General features: G+C 42.5%; 1 protein-coding gene across 10 annotated transcripts in view; it reads right to left on the minus strand.

Moving 5' to 3' along the window:
• The window catches only part of ARMC2 (armadillo repeat containing 2), a 129,534-nt gene that overhangs the window by 93,589 nt on the left and 13,906 nt on the right, over window positions 1–22,039 (minus strand). For 9 of the 10 annotated variants that reach the window (XM_017878742.1, XM_017878735.1, XM_017878738.1 and 6 more), the window contains 2 exons: window positions 14,976–15,147; window positions 7,502–7,709 (listed from right to left, as the gene is read on the minus strand). In XM_017878742.1, coding sequence (XP_017734231.1) covers window positions 7,502–7,677 — 176 coding nt within the window. In that variant the 5' untranslated portion in view covers window positions 7,678–7,709; window positions 14,976–15,147. The remainder of the gene's footprint in view (window positions 1–7,501; window positions 7,710–14,975; window positions 15,148–22,039) is intronic. The other variant, XM_017878743.1, reaches the window with a different exon arrangement.

A 22,039-nucleotide genomic window follows, 5' to 3' on the forward strand; every position in this document is an offset into this window, starting at 1 on the left:
CCCGCCTCGGCCTCCCAAAGTGCTGGGATTACAGGCTTGAGCCACCGCGCCCGGCCAGATCTCTCTAAAGTTAAGAAAAAAGTAATGAAAAACATTAGGATGCTGAAATCATTATTTTTTCAAGTATATATTTCAATTTCAGACTTTAGCTACTGACAAATCTATTCCCCATTATGAAAATAAAGAAATCAGTACTCACACTTCCTCCCAAGTACTGGTTTTGGTTATTTATATTACTACCACATCGTCAAGGTTTCTTTTCCATAACCAGAGTTGTTTAGTTTTAATCCAATATGAAAACAAAATCATTACTGTACTCACCATGAATGCTTTTACCATAGCTTCTTCATTTCTAGGTTTTGAATTCTGACTCATCACTTTGTTGTCTACAAGTTTTCTGGAAAGTGCATGGGTAGTATATTCCCTCAGTTCATTCATATTGAAAGTGTCTATCTGTTGCCTCTGTACAATTTGACTGGCAATACAATTCTTCAGTTACCCCTTATTATACTCAGGACTTCATAGACATTACTGCCTTCTGGCACTGAGTGATTCTTTACGAAAACCAGGGGCCAGCCTGCCACCTTCTCCTTTTATGTGACTTGTTCGTTCAGCCAGGAAGGCCATAGGAAACTGTCTTCATTTGCCCGCCCAATCAACAATTATTCACTGAGTGTGTACTATGTACTGGGTAGTGTTCTAGTGCTGAGCACTGGTGGAAATGTCTTAGTGTGGATTATTCCATATCAAATTTTCTTAGAATACCATGTGTCCATTTGAGTTTCAGATTTAAGTATTTGTTCCAGAAAGTTTTCTTCTATTGTATCTTAATATTTTTCTTCTTTCTGCTCTGATCTCTTCCATTCTTCATGAGTTGTTGTGAATATTAAATGACTTAATATATGTAAAGCACTTAGAAAAGTGTCTGACAACTCACCGTAAGATAGTGTTACCAGAGGAAGTGAAGGAAGAGAATTATCTTCTCCAGGAAAACAAGTTTCATTCTTCCATATCTATCTCAACAATCATTTTCATAGCTGTATTATTACTCATTTCTTTTTGTATAATTTCTTCTAGCCAGTCCACCATGTCCTATTGTATTTTCAGCTGTTTTATTCTAATTTTTTATTCCTAATGTGGCTTTCCTCTTGATACATTTTTCTTTCATTTCGTTTTTGCATACTGTAAACTTATTTTCATCTCCTTATGTGGGCTCATAATCTATAATTTAAATTCTTATAACCCAAAGAACAGTGTTTTTTTTCTTTTTTTTTTTTTGAGATGGAGTCTCACTCTGTCACCCAGGCTGGAGTGCAGTGGCGTGATCTCGGCTCACTGCAAGCTTTGCCTCCAGGGTTCACACCATTCTCCTGCCTCAACCTCCCGAGTAGCTGGGACTACAGGCGCCCGTCACTATGCTCGGCTAATTTTTTTTGTATTTTTGGTAGAGACGGGGTTTCACTGTGTTAGCCAGGACGGTCGCGATTTTTTGACCTCATGATCCACCCGCCTTGCCCTCCCAAAGTGTTGGGATTACAGGTGTGAGCCACCACACCTGGACCTTTTTTTAAGAGAATGATCACGTTATCTATAATTTCTCCGAGACTATGGAAAATTGTTTGTTTTTGGAGGGTAATACCTTTTGTGATCTACTTCCTTCATTTGTCTTTTGCTATGTTCCTTATACATCTAAGCTTGAGTCCCACGCTGATTCCTGTCTTAATAGTATTTATCTTGAAACAGAGCCATTTATTTATTGACACTGAATAGGATCCATAGACAGCACGAACGACGGTATTCTGTAGCTTAAACTTTAGTTCATTTTCTTAAACTTGCAACCACCAAATCCATTACCTTTGCTGACCTGGGAGTGTATGTTCCCTTGGTTTGTGTGGAGCAGGTCATTGTGATGCACAGAAAAGCCCTTTCACATGCTGGGCTCCTTAAATTCCAATGTATCAAGCCCCTCCCCCCAAACACACATACACACACACAAACTAGCTGGCTCACATGTAACCAGGAGTGTCTGTCATCCTCAGCTCCATCCTCTCCCTCATTTCATGATCTGGATCTTGAATGGAGTCCTTACACAGGGCATATTCCCTGCTCCCACAGCCTGCCCACATCCACATCGTTAGATCTCATCTCTTTAATTAAATATTGAGTACACCTTTCTAAATTAAGAGACTCACTTTTAGTGAAATCTGTTTCTTGCTCAAGGTTTGAGAAAGTATGTGTCCACTTTTCAAATTACCCATTGTTATTGTTATCATCTAGATTTTCTTTTTTTTTTTTTTTTTTTTGGAGACGGGGTCTCGCTCCTGTCGCCCAGGCTGGAGTGCGCTGGCGGATCTCAGCTCCTGCAAGCTCCGCCTCCTGGGTTTCGCCATTCTCCTGCCCCTCCCGAGTAGCTGGAACTACAGTCTCCCGCCACCTCACCCGGCTAGTTTTTTTTATTTTTTAGTATAGACGGGGTTTCACCGTGTTAGCCAGGATAGTCTCGATCTCCTGACCTCGTGATCCGCCCGTCCTGGCCTCCCAAAGTGCTGGGATTACAGGCTTGAGCCACTGCGCCCGGCCCTATCATCTAGATTTCTTAGGGTCTGGAAGGCTAACTAGATTCTTATGAATGCAATGGTCCAAGTAACAAAACCTAATCTAAAGTATCACAAACTATCCCGGAAGGAAGGAAGGAAGGAAGGGAGGGAGGGAGGGAGGGAGGGAGGGGAGAAGAGAGAGAGAAGAAAAGAAAGAAGAAAGAAAAAGAAAGAGAAAGGAGAGAGAGGGCGAGAGAGAGAAAGAGAAAAAGAAAAGAAAAGAAAAGAAAAAAAGAAAGAAAGAAAGAAAGAAAGAAAGAAACAAAGAAAGAAACAAAGAAACAAAGAAAGAAACAAAGAAACAGAAAGGAAGGAAAGAAGGAAGGAAGAAGAAAGAAAGAAAGAAAGAGAGAGAGAGAGAGAGAGAGAGAGAGAAAGAGAAAGAGAAAGAGAAAGAGAAAGAGAAAGAGAAAGAGAAAGAGAAAGAAAGAAGGAAAGAAGGAAAGAAAGAAAGAAAGAGCGGGCAAGCCAGCCACGGTGGCTCATGCCTGTAATCGCAGCACTTTGGGAGGCTGAGGTGGGCAGATCACGAGGTCAGGAGATCAAGACCATCCTGGCCAACATGGTGAAACCCCATCTCTACTAAAAATACAAAAATTAGCTTGGCATGGTGGTGCATGCCTGTAATCCCATCTACTCGGCAGGCTGAGGCAGGAGAATCACTTGAACCAGGGAGGCGGAGGTTGCAGTGAGCCAAGATTGTGCCACTGCACGCCATCCTCGCGACAGAGCTAGACTCCGTAAAAAAAAAAAAAAAAAAAAAAAAAAAAAAAAAAAAAAGGAAGGAAGGAGAGAGAAGAGAAGAAAAAGAAAGGAAGGAAGGGGAAAGAAAAAGGAACATACTGGCTCACAAAACAGTATTCTACAATATTGATGTGGTGACTTCAGGCACAGCTGGATCTAGAGGTTTATATGTCATCCTTGAACTTGATCATTATATTCATTCCTTGTTTTTTTTGTTTATATACTGCTTCCCTCTCAGAACCTTTCTCCATAAGGCTGTGGAAAGGCCACTGTCAGCTCCAAGACCACATCATCTTTATAGTTTGTGAACCTGGAGAGAGAGCACTTTCCCCAAAGGCCTTGGTGAAAGTCCCATGGAGGAATGCAACCAGCCTGGCTTGGATCATGTGCCCATCTCTGAATCAACTGCTGTAGCTGGGGCTGGTGAACTCTCGTTAGCCAGCCCTGGGCCACATAACCATCCCTGGGAGGGACACAGGGAAGACAGAGCTAGCCTTTCTCCAAATATGGATTGAGCAGGATTTATTACACAATGCAAGAAGGCCTGTTTGTCAGGCAGACCAACAAACATCAAGCTCATACTGCAGTGTAAAGTTTGCTTCATGTTGTGTAGTTCAGGGTCATAGCCATTTTTTTGTTTCATTGATGAAATTTACTTCTCTGTTTTTCATTCTTTGCTGCTTTCATTGAATTACTAGAGAATGCCTTTGTGCCTTTAACCAGAAGCCCTCTTTTCTTATTTTTTATTCCAACAATACTAAGAGCACTTGATAGGTTATTAGTAAGGCTTTCAAGCCTTAGTCATCATTGCACAACCTACAGTGAGGGCTAGAAGGAGATGGCAGTAAAAGAGCAGAGTTATTTCCATTTTATACATTAGAAAACTGAGCCCCTGAAAGTGTTAACAGACTTGCCACATACAGCTAAATCAAGTGGCTGAGAGAGAATCAAACCTAAGTCCAGAGATTCTGGCTCCTCAGGAAGAGTCCCTGACTCTGCAAAACAATTGGCTGCTCTTGGGCTTTCCTCCTAAAGATCACATTTCCAAACCATGACAGTTTGAACATTTACACAGAAAGCCTTAAAAGATTTTTCAAGCAGGTAAAGAGATTCATCTGCTTTGAAAGAGATTCCATGGATGGATGGATGGATGGATGGATGGATGGATGGATGGATGGATGGATAGATGGGTAAATGGGTAGGTGGATAGATGAATGAATAGACGAGTGAATGGATAAATGGGTGGATGGATAGGGGGATGGGGGAATGGGTGCATGGATAGGTGGATGGGTGGATGAATGGGTAGATGGGTATATGGATGTATGAATGGATGGATGTATGAATGGATGGGTGGATAGGTGGATGGATGGGTGGATAGGTGGATGGATGGGTGAATGGGTTGGATAGATGGATAAATATATAGATGAGTGGATGGATGGATGGATGGACAGATGGATAGATGGATGGATAGATGGATGAATGATGGATGGGTGGGTAGACAGATGGATGGGTGGATGGGTGGGCAGATGAGTGGATGAGTAGATGGATGAATGGGTGGATGGATAGGTGGACAGGTGGATGAATGGGTGTGTGGGTGAATGTATGGGTAGATATGTCGATGGGTGGATGGGTGGATGGGTGGATGAATGGATGGAGCATACACACATTTTGTTAATGGCGGCTGCATTACTTTCAATCCATATAGTAATACAAAGCAAGTGATGGTGAAGTATTGCTGAGGAGCAAGTCTACCAGACCTTAAATGAATCCCTAAACGGGCATATAGAGACTATTATAACTGGCACGAAGTTTGAGGATGACAGTTCCATAAGTGCTTGAGAGTGTGTTCTCTTTTGTAAAGTTAAATAGTCCTCTAAAATATTGTTTACAATGATACTTTGTTTAGCAAATCCTTTTTCCACCATAACCAGCATAAAGTTGAACTCCAGTCCATCCCATATCTGAATTATCCATATTTTAAATGAGAGTATACAATTACTGCAGTTTCATGGAAATAAAATGCTCCCTCCTCTCCCAGCCAGACAAACACACATCACCCAGGTGGCCACTCTCACACTGGACAAGCCTGCAACGTCCCCACACTAGGAGTGTGTCCTCACCCACTCTGTCCCCTTTCCACAGTCTACTTACATACTCCTTCTCAACCCTCCCTGCTCCTGCCAGCCCAGCTCACTGACAAGAGTCTTCATTTTCACTTTATGGTCTAAAGATGAAAAAATGTTAATTGAGGGTAGGGCTCTAGCATCAAAACTGGGAATACTCCACTGCATAGCAAAGATCGTTTCTTGGAATTAGTCACTTAAATGTTTACAAGAAACAATTATCAAGTGTCCCAGACTGATTCATTAATGTCATTAATGAAAGAATTGCTAAGAGTTTCCACTTTCTGGTTTGTTTTAATCCTACTATATAAACTTTTTTCTTTTTTGGCACCACTCCAACAAAATTCCACCCAATGATTAAAGGAGGTAGAGATTCATAAAGCAAAACTGTTACTGAAAGTTAACCTTGCCAGGGTACATTGCAAACCCAACTTAGACACAATCTTTATATGATGCAAAAGCCGTCCTAACAAAACACAAAGAAAACAATTAGCGCTGTTGCCAACGCCTCATAATTTTGGACAGTGAGGAAGAAGTGCTAACTGATTTGTCTTTTGCTGTTTGTGGGATAAAACATGTAACTGAAAATGCCCCTGAAGTTCCAGAATGAGGAAGACATAATGAACTCTGGCTTTCCAGATTATTCTGCCACATCTGAAGGTTTGCAAATAAACAAATTAAAAGCTCTTGTCTGGTTTTCTAGTCAACTTTCATTACTGTAAGGATGGATGCAGCAAGATAAATGTTTCCTTTTTACTTAAATACTGAAAGAAACACAAGTTTTCCTGCTGCCTTTTATGTTTAAGCTCTGAGGTCCACAGCCTATTCTTATTCACCAACTGGAAACGATTTGTCTGCAATGGCCAGTTTGATGTTTTCTACTCAACTCCCAAAGTCCCAATTTGAAGTCGTTCTCTTCCACTTAAGGAGACATTTCATTTTTCCTTTAATTTAAAAAAATGTTCTGAATGCAAAACAACATTACAAGGACTACTAGGTTGCTTAATATAAATTCCGTGTGTGTGACACTCTTCAGGCTGTGTCAGCAGACAAGGTCGGTTCAGCTAAACAAGCTGCCAAGCAGCCACTTGGGGGAAAAGTTTTGAGCATGCTACATGTGTCCAAGCCAAAATCAGACCCAAAATCTAACGTTAGGGTAAGAAATACTTGATCTTAAAATGGCCCATGGAATTTAATCTTGTTAAGCAAATCTGAACCGGGCAGTTATCCATGATGACCCAATGGAAAGTCCTAGAAAAAAATACCTTAAACTGAGTGACCTGTCCAGTTCAAGACATTCTGCCTCTCTTAGCATCATTACTGGCTGGGACTGGAAAACAGAGCCTGTTCTCTCCACTCTTTCCCCCATTCCAGCCACCAATTATTCAAGGTTTCTTCAGTAAAACACCAGGGTAAGAATTCACAGTCCAAACAGCAAGCATTTCTCCACAGATCCTGAATATGGTAGGAAGAATGATTCTCAAGGAAACCCTATCTAGGAACATGGTATGAAATAAAGTAATTCCCAATCATTCATTTATGAGGGACTAATGGAGGGATCTCACAGATAACTGAAATCTACAGGACTCTTCTGTTTTAGCCATTAGTTTGCAAAATAAATGTTTAATCCAAGATCTACTGAAGAATAAAATAAGTGTCCACTCTTGCGGAGTTAAGGACAGTGAACTAACGCAAAGGGAGACAATAGGAGATTCCAGGCCATGTAAGAATCCCAAATAACACACAAATGGAATGATTATCACTCAAGGGATGGCTAGAATAGTCCAACTAAATCTTATTCTGATAGTCCTACAGAAGCAGCACTGTGACAGTCATGAATAAAGGTTTTCTTGAGTATTACATAAGGAATGATACGATTTGCCCATGAGAAGTAGTCTCTCCTATTCATGTACCCTTAACATAAAATTTGCTTATATAAAAGAGAAAAAGCAAACCAATCATCTATACAAGATACAGATGAAACTGGTAAATGATATCATTATCCTGACCAGAAAATTAAATAAAAAGAATACTGACCCTCCACGCTTGAGATGAGATGGTAAGGATGTTGTTCCTTTGAACATTTCTTGCTCCTTTATTTCACCGAAGCCTCCATCATAAGTTAGCTGAAGTGAGTGACTCTTTAAGTGGCAAATAGCATTTGATTTTGTTAAATAAATTCCATTTATTTTCACCACAGAGTCCCCCATCATAACTGTTTCTTTGGATTCCACTGTCTTCTTTGCTGTAATATAACCAAGAAAATGTTTTGTTATTCTCATTTTAGGAATCACTACGTTTCAATGTTATTTTTCATTCTAAGAATTTATATGATTTTAAAGTTATACATTGCTTATAATTAAGTCTAGAATTTTATGGCCAAAGCCTTTCTGAGCATACACAAGACCAGTATCTTAAGCCTAGCACCATCAATTCTGCAGGTAAAAATGTATAGAATCTTATCTCTATCAGCTTAGAGTCTACTTGAAGGCAAACTCTTGACTTCAGGCTTATAAACTACCTAGTCCACAGAAGTACTCCTGTGTTCCATAACAGCAGCTCTTCCTCCTGAATTTGATCATGGAATTTTTCATTCAAAAAACATTTACTGAGTGGCTCCCCCATATCAAACACTGTCCTACGCACTCGGTGTGCATCAAAACAGATCCCTGATCTCACAGGGCTTACATCCTAATAAACAGAAAACAAGCAATCACCATAATAAATAAGGTATACATCGTGTTATAAGATAATAAGTGCTATGGGAAAAAAGCAAAGTATAAAGTGGGGAAGGGTCAAGGGGATTAGGAATAGGGTGGGTACAGTAGGGTAGGGAGGACAAATCCTTTCTGGGATGAGGCATCCAGCCACCAGGGTCAGTATTTTGAGCAGAGAGACCAGCTGGTACAGAGGCCCCAAGGTAGGCTGAAGTGGGGGACTCTTCAGCACCCACTGTGCCTGGGGTGCTCAAGGAGTAGCAGGAATGCAGTGTGCAAGGAGGCGAAGAGGAGGAGAGGTGATTAGAGGGGTGAGGGGTGGATTGTGGAGGCCTAGCCTAGTAGACCACTACTCTGCAATGGAAAGGAGAGGGCATTGAAACACACCTCTAAAGAGGGATAGGATAGAGTTGCAAGAAGACATCATTTTTGTTTATGACTCCAGATTCTTAGACATATAATAATATAGCACTTCCCTTATCAGCAAATCGGTATTAGGAATAGCTTATTGTCTATGCTGCTACAAGGCTGTAGTCTGCGAGAAAACATTTTGTTAAAGGGGAAGAGGGTAAATCTCCCATAATACAGTGTGTGGGGGGTGGGGATGAGTTTCATGTAGAAAAATACCTACTGTTTTGCAAGATTTTTCAAAATGACTCAAGGTTTCCTTTCCTTTTCTGTACTTACTAAGAAACCAACAAACCAATAAAAACTAATAAGAACAAAACCACCTATTCTACCCCTCTGACCAAACTCCCTGCTTTCAAAACACTAAATTTTAAAACTGAAAGGAACCTTAGAGATTCTAGGCTTCTTTTTTTTTTTTTTTCAGATGAGAAAATTGAGAACTCAAAGATTAAATGACCTAAGGTCACAGGGAGAGCCAGGACCACAGGGTGGGAAGAACACAGGCTTTGGCTCAGATTTGGGTTTGAGTGCAGGCCCCCCTGAGCACCGGCTCTGTGATGTGGACGCTCAGTACACACCACCTTCTGTGGTCCCCACCTCTTGGGGATGTGGTGAGATTTAAAATGATGTGGCCTAGTAAAGTGACTTATATGGTGCTAGCACACTCAAAACCTAGAAGTTATTGTCATTATGATGATTGGAACCCAAGAATCCTGACTTCTGGGCTAGGGTTCTCTCCATACCACCACACCACCTTCAATGACTTTACTACTGAATTATGAAGCACACATTCTGTTTCCGATTACAAAGTATTTTTAGCCTATCATTATCTTTTAGCATTCGTTTCTCTTATTTATTCACTCCCTGAATATTTATGAAGCTCCCACCACTATGTGCCAGGTGCTGTTCACTGCACAGATGAAGCCATGGTGAACAAGTCCTGGCCATCATGGAGCTTCTAGAAGGGAAACCCAACCATACCTATTGGTCGAGGAGCTACACCTGTCTATCCTCAAATCTACTGCAGTAAGCTTGTCAGTTACTACGACAATGAAGAGCTGCTCTGGGGTAGCTCCAGGTGGGGGGCTGTAGCTCACTCTCATTCCCGATGAATGTCCCCGATGAAACTGAGCATGTATAACTATGGTCTGTATCTTCTTGGTAGATAGTAGAAGCACATTGTATGAATTTTGTAAAGGGTCATGGGTAAACTTCAAAAGGAAACAGCTCCCAGCAGCCTTACCATGCAGGACCAGTTTAGTTTCACAAATATTTATTTGATATCTGTTATATACCACACCCTGTCATAGGCTCTTGGGCAACAAATAGAGAAAAACACTTTTCTTAACGACGTTGCTCTGTCTAGTAGGGGAGACAAAGGGGGCAGATGTGTAAAGAGATAAATGAAGCCCAGTGTGGCCCCAGCCAGGTAAGGAGGGGGCAGAGAGAGTGAAGAAAGCTTGAGGGGTTAGGAGTTGGTCAGAGAAAGCTTCACAGAAGAGGTGGGGGCTGAGAAGCATTTTGAATGGTTAATAAGAGGTAAACAGCTTGAAGAAAAGAGAACAAAAGTCTGGAGTGAAAGCCAGCTTCAAGTGTGTATTGCCGGTACAGTCAGGCAGGGCCCCACTTTTAGAAGGGCCCACACTTGTTTTAAGGCTCTGCTGTGGCTATCTTGAAACTCTTAATAATCTTTGAACAAAGGGCCCCACATTTTCATTCAGCATTGGGCCCAGCAAATTACACAGCAGGTTCTGCCTGAGGTTTGAAACAGCAGGGTGGGTGTAGGGAACAAAAAGGGGTTCCACCCTGCTGGTGCACCCACCGTGAGGGGGCCAGGCGTGAGCAGAGCCTGGAATGTTGGGCTGGGACTAGATCACAACACAGCTGTGCACCTGGAGGAAGTGGGACTTCATCCCCCGCCACCCCCACCAGAGCTCGGCAAACTACAGCCCCACCAAATCTGCCCCACCTCGTTTTCATGTAGCCTGCAGATTAGGAACGGTTTTTACATTTTAAATGGTTAGAAAAAAATCAAAGAAAGAACAATATTTTTTGACAAGTGAAAATTACATGAAATTCAAGTTTCAGTGGCCATAAATTGGTGGATGGCTGCTTCCACACTACAATACAAAACTGAGGAGGTTGAGCAGAGACCATAGGACCAGGTCTAAAATATTTACTATCTGGCCCTTTACAGAAAAAGTTTGCCAGCTTCCATAGTAGGCTAGTGTTTTGCAAATTGTTTTCCCAAAAGACAGATCCCACAGTCCAGCAGGTTTGTGAAATGCTATGTTGAATTAAAATTAAAAGATTTCTTTACCAACACTTTAATACACTCATGTGCACAGAGACTCTCCAAGAAGATGAGAGGTAGGCAGTGTTTCCCTGACCTATTTGAGCACTGAAGCTTTTCCAAAGAAAAGCTATTAACATTTTGCCAAAAGTGTTCCCTGGAGTTCCCTGGAACTCAGTTTGGCAAACACTTCTGTAGGCACAGCGGGGCCTCTGAAGGGTTTTCAGCAAGAGGATGGTGCAATCTGATCTTTATTTGCTTCCCGACCTCTTGTGCTTTATGGAACACACAGAAAATGATCATTTTTCATGGTCCCCTGGGATAAAGGGATAACGCCTGCTGCTCATAGCCATGTCGTGTTGGGAGCTCAGCATCCTCAGGCTCCACTGGCTGTTCCTCGGGCTGAGGGCCTTGCATCCACCGACCTGCAGACCATCACAGCACCCCAGTGAGCAGACGGTGGTTTAAGAGCAGCAAAACAGGATGAGGCAAGAGGGATGGAGGCACCATGGCAGTGGTGAGGGAGAATGCAGACTCAAGAGCTAGTCAGGAAGCACATGTAGGGTTTGGTGACGGAGAGTTTGACAGGGATGGCTGAGGAGGTGGTACTGCTCTCAGGCCTCTTGTCTGGCTTAAATAACTGGGGAAGCATTCACAGCTGTGCCGCCTCCAGCCAAAAGCCCTACGTGAACGCAAAGCAGTTATACTGCTGGCCTTGTGGAGATGACTACACAAATCTCTTCCTCTTTCACTCTCTTAAAGCAGGAATTCCAAACCTGCCACCACACCCTGGCCCTGCCTGTGGGGTAGTGTCAGTCACAAATGACTTCACAGCAAATGAAGGGATGCCCTCCTTTTCTACAGTCTCAGTTACCCCACAAAGCCTACCTCTTCTAAACAATAGAGAGGATCTGAAATGAAACCCAGGGAGCTCTTATACAAATGACAATGATTCCAAGGCTGGAGAGCTCAAATATTTTTTATAACTTTATAATTGGATGACATGTGCTTTTAAAATAACAACGAGTTTCTGCTGCCAGTATTTCCTGAATGCTGGCCCAGACCTCAGGGATGACCTGAATGGTGAAGAGGGGTGACTGCAAACAGGGTGGATAAAAGAGCCACGATGAAAACATGCTTCAGTGCACCTTGAAGGTGTGAAGCTGGCCTCAGTGCTGGGAAATGACAGCTGCACAGGGCATCTCCCAGAGCATGCAGACAACAGTCAGGTACCCCGGGGGGAAGGAGCTAAGCCACTGGGGAAGCACTGAGGAGGAGGATGGTGGGCAAAGCACTCATCTCTGTGGTCACTTTCACATCAGTGCAAGCAGCAGGGTTTTCTAGTGTGCACTCCCAAAAGTTAAAAATGCATGAAACACACACACAGTATTCAACCTCACAAGCAAGAACACAGAATGAAAAACAAGGTAGGAGTCCTCGCACCAATCCTGCCATCCTGTTCATAAGAAGTGCCCTTCACCTCCAGGTCCCAGCCCCCACCATCTTGGCAAGCCCTTTACTCCTGCAATTACCAACCCTTTCTGATTTACCTGAGCTGACCTGGGACTCTGGGGGTGGAGCTTTTGAAAAGCTCCTCAGGCGATTCTCATGGGCAGCTACAGTTGAGAACTGCTCTTGTTGAAAAAACACACGTCATGTTGCCTCTCCCTTTTGTAACCCCTACCTTTTCACTACAAGTAGAACACAGCTGGGTACGTTTCCCATGTTCCGAGGCCCTGGGCAGTTCTGTAGCCTCAGCTCCCCGCAGCTTCCCTTGATCAGTCACTTTCCAGCCACCGGACCTCCAGGTCCTCCACTACCGGCACTTGCTCTCGTGCCTGGTCATTGCACTCGCTTTTCATGTGGAGACTTGGTCCATGGATTTTTACACAGCTGCCTCCTTCTCATGAGTCACCTTCCTACTCAGCTGCCAGCTCCTCAAAGATACCTTTCAGAGCCACCTGAGCGAAAGGAAACTACCCCACCACAGTCACTCTCAAGTCCATTATCTTGTTTATCTTCTTCAGAGCATTCATCAGCACTCAAATTATCTTATTTGTTCTCCTGTTATTGTCTATCTCCTCTCACTAGATTGTAAGCTCTCTGAGGGCAGAACTTCGTTGGCCTAGAATGGTGCCTGGCACTTAGTAGGAGTTCAATAAATATCAGACTGACTGGCAGTGTAAGAAAGGAAACAAATTGGGACATCGAGGTAAAGCAAGTTGCCTGATGATATACTTGGTCATGGCATCACAGTGTGAGGCACACACCCTGCACATCCTCATTGTCTTGTCTTTTCTCTTCTCTTTTCTTCCTTCCTTCCTCCCTCCCTCTCTCTTTCCTTTTTCTTTTTTTCTCTTTCTTTTCCTTCTTTCCTTCCTTTTTTCTTTCCTTTCCTTTCCTCCTTTCTTCCCTCCGTCCCTTCCTCCTTGCTCCATCCTTCCTTCCTCTCTCCCTCCCTTCCTCCTTCCCCCCCTCCCCGCTTCCTCCCTTTCTCTCTCTCTCTTTCTTTTCTTTCTTTCATTCTTTTTCCTCCTTTATTCTACCTCTTCAGCCTCATCAGGGACCAAACAGGCAAGTGAATGGCACAAGCCGGGGACATGGTGACTGCAGACCATATCCTGGCCACAGAATGGGGGTACCACTCAGCTCCAATCACGCCCCGTTGTGGCCACATGGAACGGTGACCCAGTGTTGCCAGATTTTCTGATTTTTCACAAGGAGTCATAAATCTGGATTCTTCCATGAGATTCTTCTAGTTTTTAAATGTTGGAAATGAATTTAAAAAAATACTTGTCCATCAAGTATGATGCTCAGGTGGGGGCTGTGATCTTTGGTATGTATCTTCCAGGCTCTCCCCATCTCTCAGTGATTGTAAGCGTATCTCTCTTCATCAAATCTTATTGATGGAGGGAGAACCAGTTCTGTCAGCTCCTGGTAAAGTGGTTTCCCAACTTTTTTTGACCACACACAGTCAGAAATCGTTTGTAATATGACCCTGAACACACACTGAAGACCAAAGTCAAGTCTCCTGAAGCAAAACTTACCCCTATTGTGTGTTATGTATTCTGACATTTTCCATTATATTCTATTCTACTTTTTTTTTTTAAAACACTGGTGTGATCCACTAAATTGATTGTCATCCCACTTCTGGGTCCTTTTCCGCAGTTTGAGAAACCCTTAATATGCCCTGGATGGGGAGTGATTCCAACTGTTGGTGGGACTCCTCGGGCTGTGATCTCTAGCCTCTCTGTTCCCAGGTTTAGGTGCCTGGCAGCATTCTCAGGCAGTAGGAAAAGTCCCATTCGAATTTTGCTTACATGCTCACATGGGATCAGAAGGGTATTTTCAAAGAAATAACCTTAATGAACATTGTAAGGATCTTACCATTTTCATTAATTTCTAATAAAATTAACAACTTTTGAACTCTAATTTAAAATTATTTATTTCTGATATACATCAACTATCCACTAAGGAATACTTATCCTAATGTTCTTTTTTTTCTTTTTTGTTGAGATGGAGTCTCACTCGTCACCCAGGCTGGGGTGCAGTGGCACGATCTCAGCTTACTGCAACCTCCACCTTCTGGTTTCAAGCAATTCTCCTGCCTCAGCCTCCCGAGTAGCTGGGATTACAGGCACACGCCACCACACCTGGCTAATTTTTGTATTTTTAGTAGAGACAGGGTTTTACCATGTTGTCCAGGCTGGTCTCGAACTCCTGATCTCAGGTGATCTGCCTGCTTTGGCCTCTCAAAGTGCTGCGATTACAGGCATGAGCCACCGCGCCCAGCCACTTATCCTAATTTTCTTTTCCTACCAACTGGGATATTTAGGTATTCCTTATAAGCACCCGGAAAAATATATGCACAATGTTTTTTAACCAGCTTTTTCCCAATATTAACTAACTCTTAGTTAATATAAAGATATATTAACTCTTTATAATATATAATATAATATAACTCTTAGTTAATATAAAACTAACTCTTAGTTAATATCATCCAGGGTTAGGAAAATCATATAAAATAGCTTTTGTGTGCAAATTCAAGAAGCATGCCTGTCCCCAGAGATTATAGGATGTTACATGACCTTACAGTCAGAGGGAGGAAGGGATCTGTCCGGCAGAAGGGCCCCCTGGGAGGCAGCCCTGAATAAGCGAGCCCTGGCACTGCTTATTCTTCTAATCTTCGCAGAGTCCACTGGGGGCTTAGGAAAGGAAAAGCAGGAATCCTCCTCTCTGGTGGGAGATGCTGGAACTTTCGGTTTCTGGAAAGAGATTTTTTAAATAATTGGAATGACTTTCTGTGTCTCAAACAACACTTACCTCAGAGCTAGCCTCCCAGAAGAGCATGAGGCCTATCTGCCTGGCTTCATCTTGGTTTCCTGATTCTACCAGCTCACTGGCCCATCTTACATAATGTGATATATGTAGATATAAAGCATTTTTTAATTGTTTTTCTCAATCATATTGTATTAACTGCTCTACTGTGCTATTAGCATACTTGAGTAAAACAGTTTACACATGCTAGCAACCAATATTATCTGTATAAAAGACTACAAAATTGGCTGGGCGCAGTGGCTCATGCCTGTAATCCCAGCACTTTGGGAGGCCAAGGCAGGTGGATCACCTGAGGTCAGGAGTTCAAGACCAGCCTGACCAATATGGTGAAACTCCATCTCTACTAAAAATACAAAAATTGGCTGGGCATGGTGGCGCATGCCTGTAGTCTCAGCTACTCAGTAGGCTGTGGCAGGAGAATCGCTTGAACCCAGGAGTTGGAGGCTGCAGGGAGCCAAGATTGTACCACTGCACTTCAGCCTGGGCGACAGAGCAAACTCCATCTCAAAAAAAAAAAAAAGACTACAAAATTACATTAGCATATTCAACATGCTTTGCAAATGTCTGAGTTCAAGTCAGTTCAGAAAACATTTATTGAGCACCTATATGTACCAAGAATTATGTGGAATATAAGTGGCACATTTATGTATTTTGGATGCCACAAATGTTATTTTTTTAATGATATCAAAATTTTTAAATAAGTTAGGTGAAAAAGTCATAAAACATAAAAGCAAGAAGTTGTCTTAGACTTATGATATGAAGTTGTCTTAGACTTATATGATATAAAATATATTTTATTTATTTATTTATTTATTTATTTATTTAGAGACGGAGATTCGAAATGGTGCAATCTTGGCTCACTGCAACTTCCGCCTCCCGGGTTCAAAGATTCTCCAGCCTCAGCCTCCTGAGTAGCTGGGATTACAGGAGTTTACCACCACACCCAGGTAATTTTCGTTTTTTTTTTTTTTTTTTTTGAGATGGAGTTTCACTCTTGTTGCTCAGGCTGGAGTGCAATGGCGCAATCTCGGCTCACCGCAACCTCCGCCTCCTGGGTTCAAGCAGTTCTCCTGTTTCAGCCTCCCAAGTAGCTCGGATTACAGGCATGCACCAGCACACCCGGCTACTTTTTTTTTGGATTTAGTAGAGATGAGGTTTCACCCTGTTAGTCAGACTAGTCGTGAACTCCTGACCTCAGGCGATCCACCCACCTCAGCCTCCCAAAGTGCTGGGATTACAGGCGTGTGCCACTGCGCCCGGCCGAAAATGTTTTACTTTTTACATCTCAGAAATTCTATGCTGATACTCCCTATTTTTACCCCCTTCTTAAGTGTCAATGTTGATACTCTTAGTAGAGGAACATTATTAACAAAATTCTAATTCCTTAAAAACTTTTTAAAAAACACCTGCACCAAGTTCTGTGCCACCCAGAACTCCCTCTAATCTGAGTGGCCTCTGACCTGGTGCCAGACCCTCATAGGGTGACTAAGCTCTTAGTTTTAGAGTTAACTGGTGCTTTTATCCTTCCTGCCTCCAATGTCAGCACAGTTATTTGCCTATGAAAGAACAACCTTATAGCAGCAAGTGCTTTTAGCTGTAACCAAAAATAATCAAGTTAACATTCCTAAAGCCACTTCCATAATATGCGAATGAGTGACTCACTATCCAATAAGTTAATCAACAAATTTTTGAAACATCCAGTGTGAAATCCAAGTCATATAATTTGGAAAATTGGGTGAAGTCATTTATCACGTATGACGCATAATCTCAAACACTTGTTTTCTCACATACATGAATAGAACATAGACATCTATATTAGGGTGTTCCTTCCAAGAAGTTGTTCATTTCAATAATGACGACATTCTTCAAAATGTTTATTTCCTCTTGTTCTTTTGTATTTAGGATCGGTTTATAAACCAGACCAAAAAAATTGTTCTATGATATTAAAGACACATTTTTCTAACACAGCTAGAAAAAACAGTAAATAAAATAATCATCATAATATGGAAGAAAGCATAAATCACTTTTGGAGACCTGGAGAAGGACCCACTCACTAGTTATGTGAACTTGTGCAGGTCATTTACTTCTCTGAACCCGCCCAGCTATAACAGAGACAGTTCTTACAGGGCCATTCCCATAAACACAATTCCTATTATGGAAGCTCAAGAAATGCCAGTTCCTTTCCCCATGTAAGTTTCTCAGCCCTTATTTATTAGGTTTGGTTCCAAGTTACTTTTAACTCTTCCCAAAACTTAAGGTCCCAGCCTCTGACACAGGCTTGCTAGAATTAAGATATTGGATTCTGAGGGGTCTGTTCTGAAGGAGGTAACACTTGTTTGTCTGCATAAATTGCACTATATTTGTTTAACAAATAGTCACTTTATTTTTTAGCCTCCCCACTTTGTTGCAAAATATTCATAGGAATGTTACTTAGGCCATGAAGCTAACAGGAACAGAAAAGCTGAGAGTGTAATACAGGAAAATAGGTGTTTTCTGTGCAATTATGAAAAATGAAATACAGAGGGTAATCTCAATTTTGAAGACAGATGTGTGGTTTTCTTAACTCAAAATGTCTGCATTCTGCAGGTACCCTGAAACTGAAACAAAGATCAAGAACTCTGTCAAATAACAATCATGCAGACAAAGTAAACGGCTCCTTCTACAGACACCCAAACTGTACTAAATGAAATATATATATATATGTATTTTGTAAGACAGGGTCTCATTCTGTCACCCAGGCTAGAGTGCAATGGTACGATCATGGCTCACCACAGCCTTAACTTCCCGGTCTCATGCGATCCTCCAGCCTCAGCTTCTTTAGTAGCTGGGACTACAGGCATGCACCACCACACCCAGCTAATGTTTTATTTTTTGTAGAGATGGGGTCTCCCTATGTGGCCCAGGCTGGTCTCAAACTCCTGAGCTCAAGAGCTCTCCTGCCTTGGCTTCCCAAAGTGCTAGAATTACAGGCATGAGCTACCACACTCAGCCAAAAGATTTTATAAAGAGGGAAAACATGGTTTGGAAAGCAAATTTCCCCACAAGAGAATCACCAAATTTTCTCTGTAGGGCAAGATAAAAGTCCCACAAATGCTCCTCAATAAAAGGCATTATTTTCTTAGTGCAAAATTAGTAATTGTATAACAAAAATTTGGTTCCATTTTACTACTGACATTTAATAAATTATGTGTCCCATTTAAACATGCATCTCGTGGGACTACTTAGAATATAAAGTGACATATGTAAAGCATGTTTAATTATTTAAGAGAAAACAACTAAATGACTCAGCAATTTCTTTTACGCCAAGTTCTACAAAATGTTCTATCATGCTGTGGAGTAAAATGACTTTTATAAAGAAAAACAGCAAACATGTTTCTCTCATAAAATTCAAATAATTTTAGAAATCAGAGAATGTTGCAAGTAAGTTTACGTTTTTACTTGAGGGCCAGGTGCAGTGGCTTACACTTGTAATCCCAGCACTTTGGGAGGCCGCGGGTGGATCACCTGAGGTCAGGAGTTCAAGACCAGCCTAGCCAACATGATGAAACCCCATCTCTACTAAAAATACAAAAATTACCCAGGCATGGTTGTGCATGCCTGTAGTCCCAACTACTCAAGAGGCTGAGGCAGGAGAATTGCTTGAACCCAGCAGGCAGAGGTCGCACCATGGCATTCCAGCCGGGGTGACAGAGAAAGGCCCTGTCTCAAAAAAAAAAAAAAAAAAATTCCCTTGAGAACCTTAGCTACCTCACATTTTGTTTCATAACACTAACCCGTGACTTCAGCATAATCAAGGACACATGCACAGCCATGTGTTCAAGGTCTGTTCTGGCTGATGGACCTGTTAGAGTCCATTGGAGACACAGTCTATTTCCACAGGACAACCCCGTTAAAGAAGACACAATACATGGAACGTTTAAGGTATCGTATTCATCAGGCTGGCCACGACTCTTCCAAGCACTGTCACCTTGGCCAGTATCTGCCCTGGCTCTTCCAGATCACCCAACAGGTTCTCCCCACATCCTACATGACAACTGGAAAAGGGAGTTCAAGACATCTCACCCCAGAAATTCTGGTGCTCACAATTTAATCTGAAAAGCAACAGATCACACACATATGCAACGGAAGACACCTTGAAAGTCAGAAAGCAAATATTAAACATTCTTGCAAGCGGCCGGGCACAGTGGCTCATGCCTGTAATCCCAGCACTTTGGGAGGCAGAGGCGGGTGGATCACGATGTCAAGAGATCGAGACCATGCTGGCCAACGTGGTGAAACCCTGTCTCTACTAAAAATACAAAAATTAGCTGGGTATGGTGGTGGGCACCTTTAGTCCCAGCTGCTCGGGAAGCTGAGGCAGGAGAATCACTTGAACCCAGGAGGCAGTGGTTGCAGTGAGCTGAGATCGCGCCACTGCACTCCAGCCTGGCGACAGAGCGAGACTCCACCTCAAAAAAAAAAAAAAATTCTCACAAGCACAGAACCTTTGTGACGCAGCAGTTATGTGTGCGCTTCTATTACTATGATTTTCTCCACAGGAACACTGGGGTCCTCTGTCACTCTCGGCATGTGACTCACTGCTGTAATGTCACTGTTTGCTTTAGCAATCATGAAAGAAAAAACACTGCTTTGGCTCTACTCTACTTGTCTTACCCTGGATCACCCATCCCCAAGGTTTATATGAGTTCCTAGGTCCCTTTCTTTTAAAAATATTAAATTTTGTTTCACTTATCAATTACCTGGAGCTTGGTTATACCGCTCAAACTAATCCACACTGTTAGAAGTGGGGCTGGTAGTTGCCCAGAGGAGGCAGTGGCTGAGAGGGGCCATGATGGCGGATTCGGAGCCCAGAAATGATTGATTTGATGATGCTGGTAGTGACCTATTTTTTCCTTTTGAATGTTGGTTACTGAGTGTGTTTAGTTTGTGTAAATGTATCAAGCTGAATTCTTCTGTGTCAATAAAAAGTTGAATAAAAACATTTGGGGTTTATATAACTGGACTCAGTAAGTTTAGGAAACCAAGAAAATTCTATCTTGTTGACTAAAATAACGACGAAAGATAACACTTCCTGCTTATTCACAGGGTCACATCTCTTTTCTGACTTTATACAATTCAAAGCAAAAGAGCAGTTATCTCTGTGTAAACAAATTTGAACACCATCTAACCAGAGTAGAAGAAAAATAGGAGTAACTGTCACCCAACTGCCCCAGGTCTCAGTGCTCCTGTGGAGCGGCAGGGAGCTGCTAAGAAGGAAAAAAGATGTAAGCTGGCACACCTATATAGCAGGCAGATATAAATGTTAATAAAAGACAACAAATCAGACAGGCACAGTGGTCCATGCCTGTAATCCCAGCCCTCTGGGAGGCCAAGGTGGGCGGATCACTTGAGGCCAGGAGTTTGAGACCAGCTTGGCCAGTATGATGAAACCCAATCTCTACTAAAAATACAAAAATTAGCCAGGTGTGGTGGTGCACGCCTGTACTGGGCCAAGATCATGTCATTGAACTCCAGCCTGGGTGACAGAGCAAGACTCTCTCAGAAAACAAACAAACAAACAAACAAACAAACAAACAAAAACTACAAATCAGAGTGCTTCTGCTAATAGGAACCCCCTGGGCCAGTGGGGCTGGAGGGCAGGGCCTGAGCAATGAGGAACCATAAGCGTCAGCTCTTCTTCTTCTCAGAAGCCCTGGGCAGTCCTGAGTGTGAGCAGCCCATTGCCCGCTGGAGGGTGTGTGGGGAGCACAGGCCACATAGGATGAGGAGAAAGAGAGAGAGGGTAGCTGTACAAAAGCAGCGTTTAGCTAATCTGCTCAATGTAGGAGCTGAAAGGCTGCTGTCTGAGTCCCTGTTCCCTGACTGACTGCTGGTGGAGGAATTCTTAAAAGGCAAACTGGTCTGAGAAAGTGTCCTAGATCCAAAATGCACTGAGATTCAACTGGCTAGGTCCTCACAAACTCTTTCAGCAATGTCCCTTAACTGTGAGATACTCCTCCACCATTCTCTCTCCCTCTCTCTCCAGTTATCTCCTTCTCTCCACTCCCTCTCCCTTCATCTATCTCTGCCCTTTGCCAATTTAGTGGTTACCAGAGGCAAAGCGTTCTTTTAAAAAATGAAGGGATAAAGAAGAAAAAAGGTGGAAGGTCAGGTAGCATGGGGCCATTTTCAGAATTTTTTGACTGGGGGCCCCAAATTTTAATTACTGTTTAAAATGAAATGTACTTAAGATCCTCACATAATCCACAGTAACAACAACAACAATCTCAAATTAAGTCGTCGTTTTCCTTAAAATGGGAGCTTCTTAGATGACTTTTACTTTGCTTTTTGTTTTTTTGTTTTTTTTTTTGAGATGAGTCTCATTTTATTGCTCAGAATGGAGTGCAGTGGCATGATCTTGGCTCACTGCAACCTCTGCCTGCTGGGTTAAAGTGATTCTCCTGCCTCAGCCTCCAGAGTAGCTGGGATTACAGGCATGCACCACCACACCTGGCTACTTTTTATATTTTTAGTAGAGACGGCGTTTTACAATGTTGGCCAGGCTGGTCTCGAACTGTGACCTCAGGTGATCTGCCCACTTCAGCCTCCCAAAGTGCTGGGATTACAGCATGAGCCACCACGCCTAGCCATCTACTTTTACTTTGAACATAGCACCCAACCATTCAGAGGTATGGAAATTTAAGTTCAATGACCCTAAACAGATAAATGCCTATCTTGTCTTAGCCCAACAGCTAATCCTGCAGTCCAAGTACTGTACCAGTTTGACAAGGACCAGGTTATCTCTAGAAAATGAGATTTTTGGCCGGGCGCGGTGGCTCA

Source organism: Rhinopithecus bieti, unplaced genomic scaffold (assembly GCF_001698545.2).
Source record: "Rhinopithecus bieti isolate Rb0 unplaced genomic scaffold, ASM169854v2 scaffold_11508, whole genome shotgun sequence".
Taxonomy (NCBI): Eukaryota; Metazoa; Chordata; class Mammalia; order Primates; family Cercopithecidae; genus Rhinopithecus; species Rhinopithecus bieti.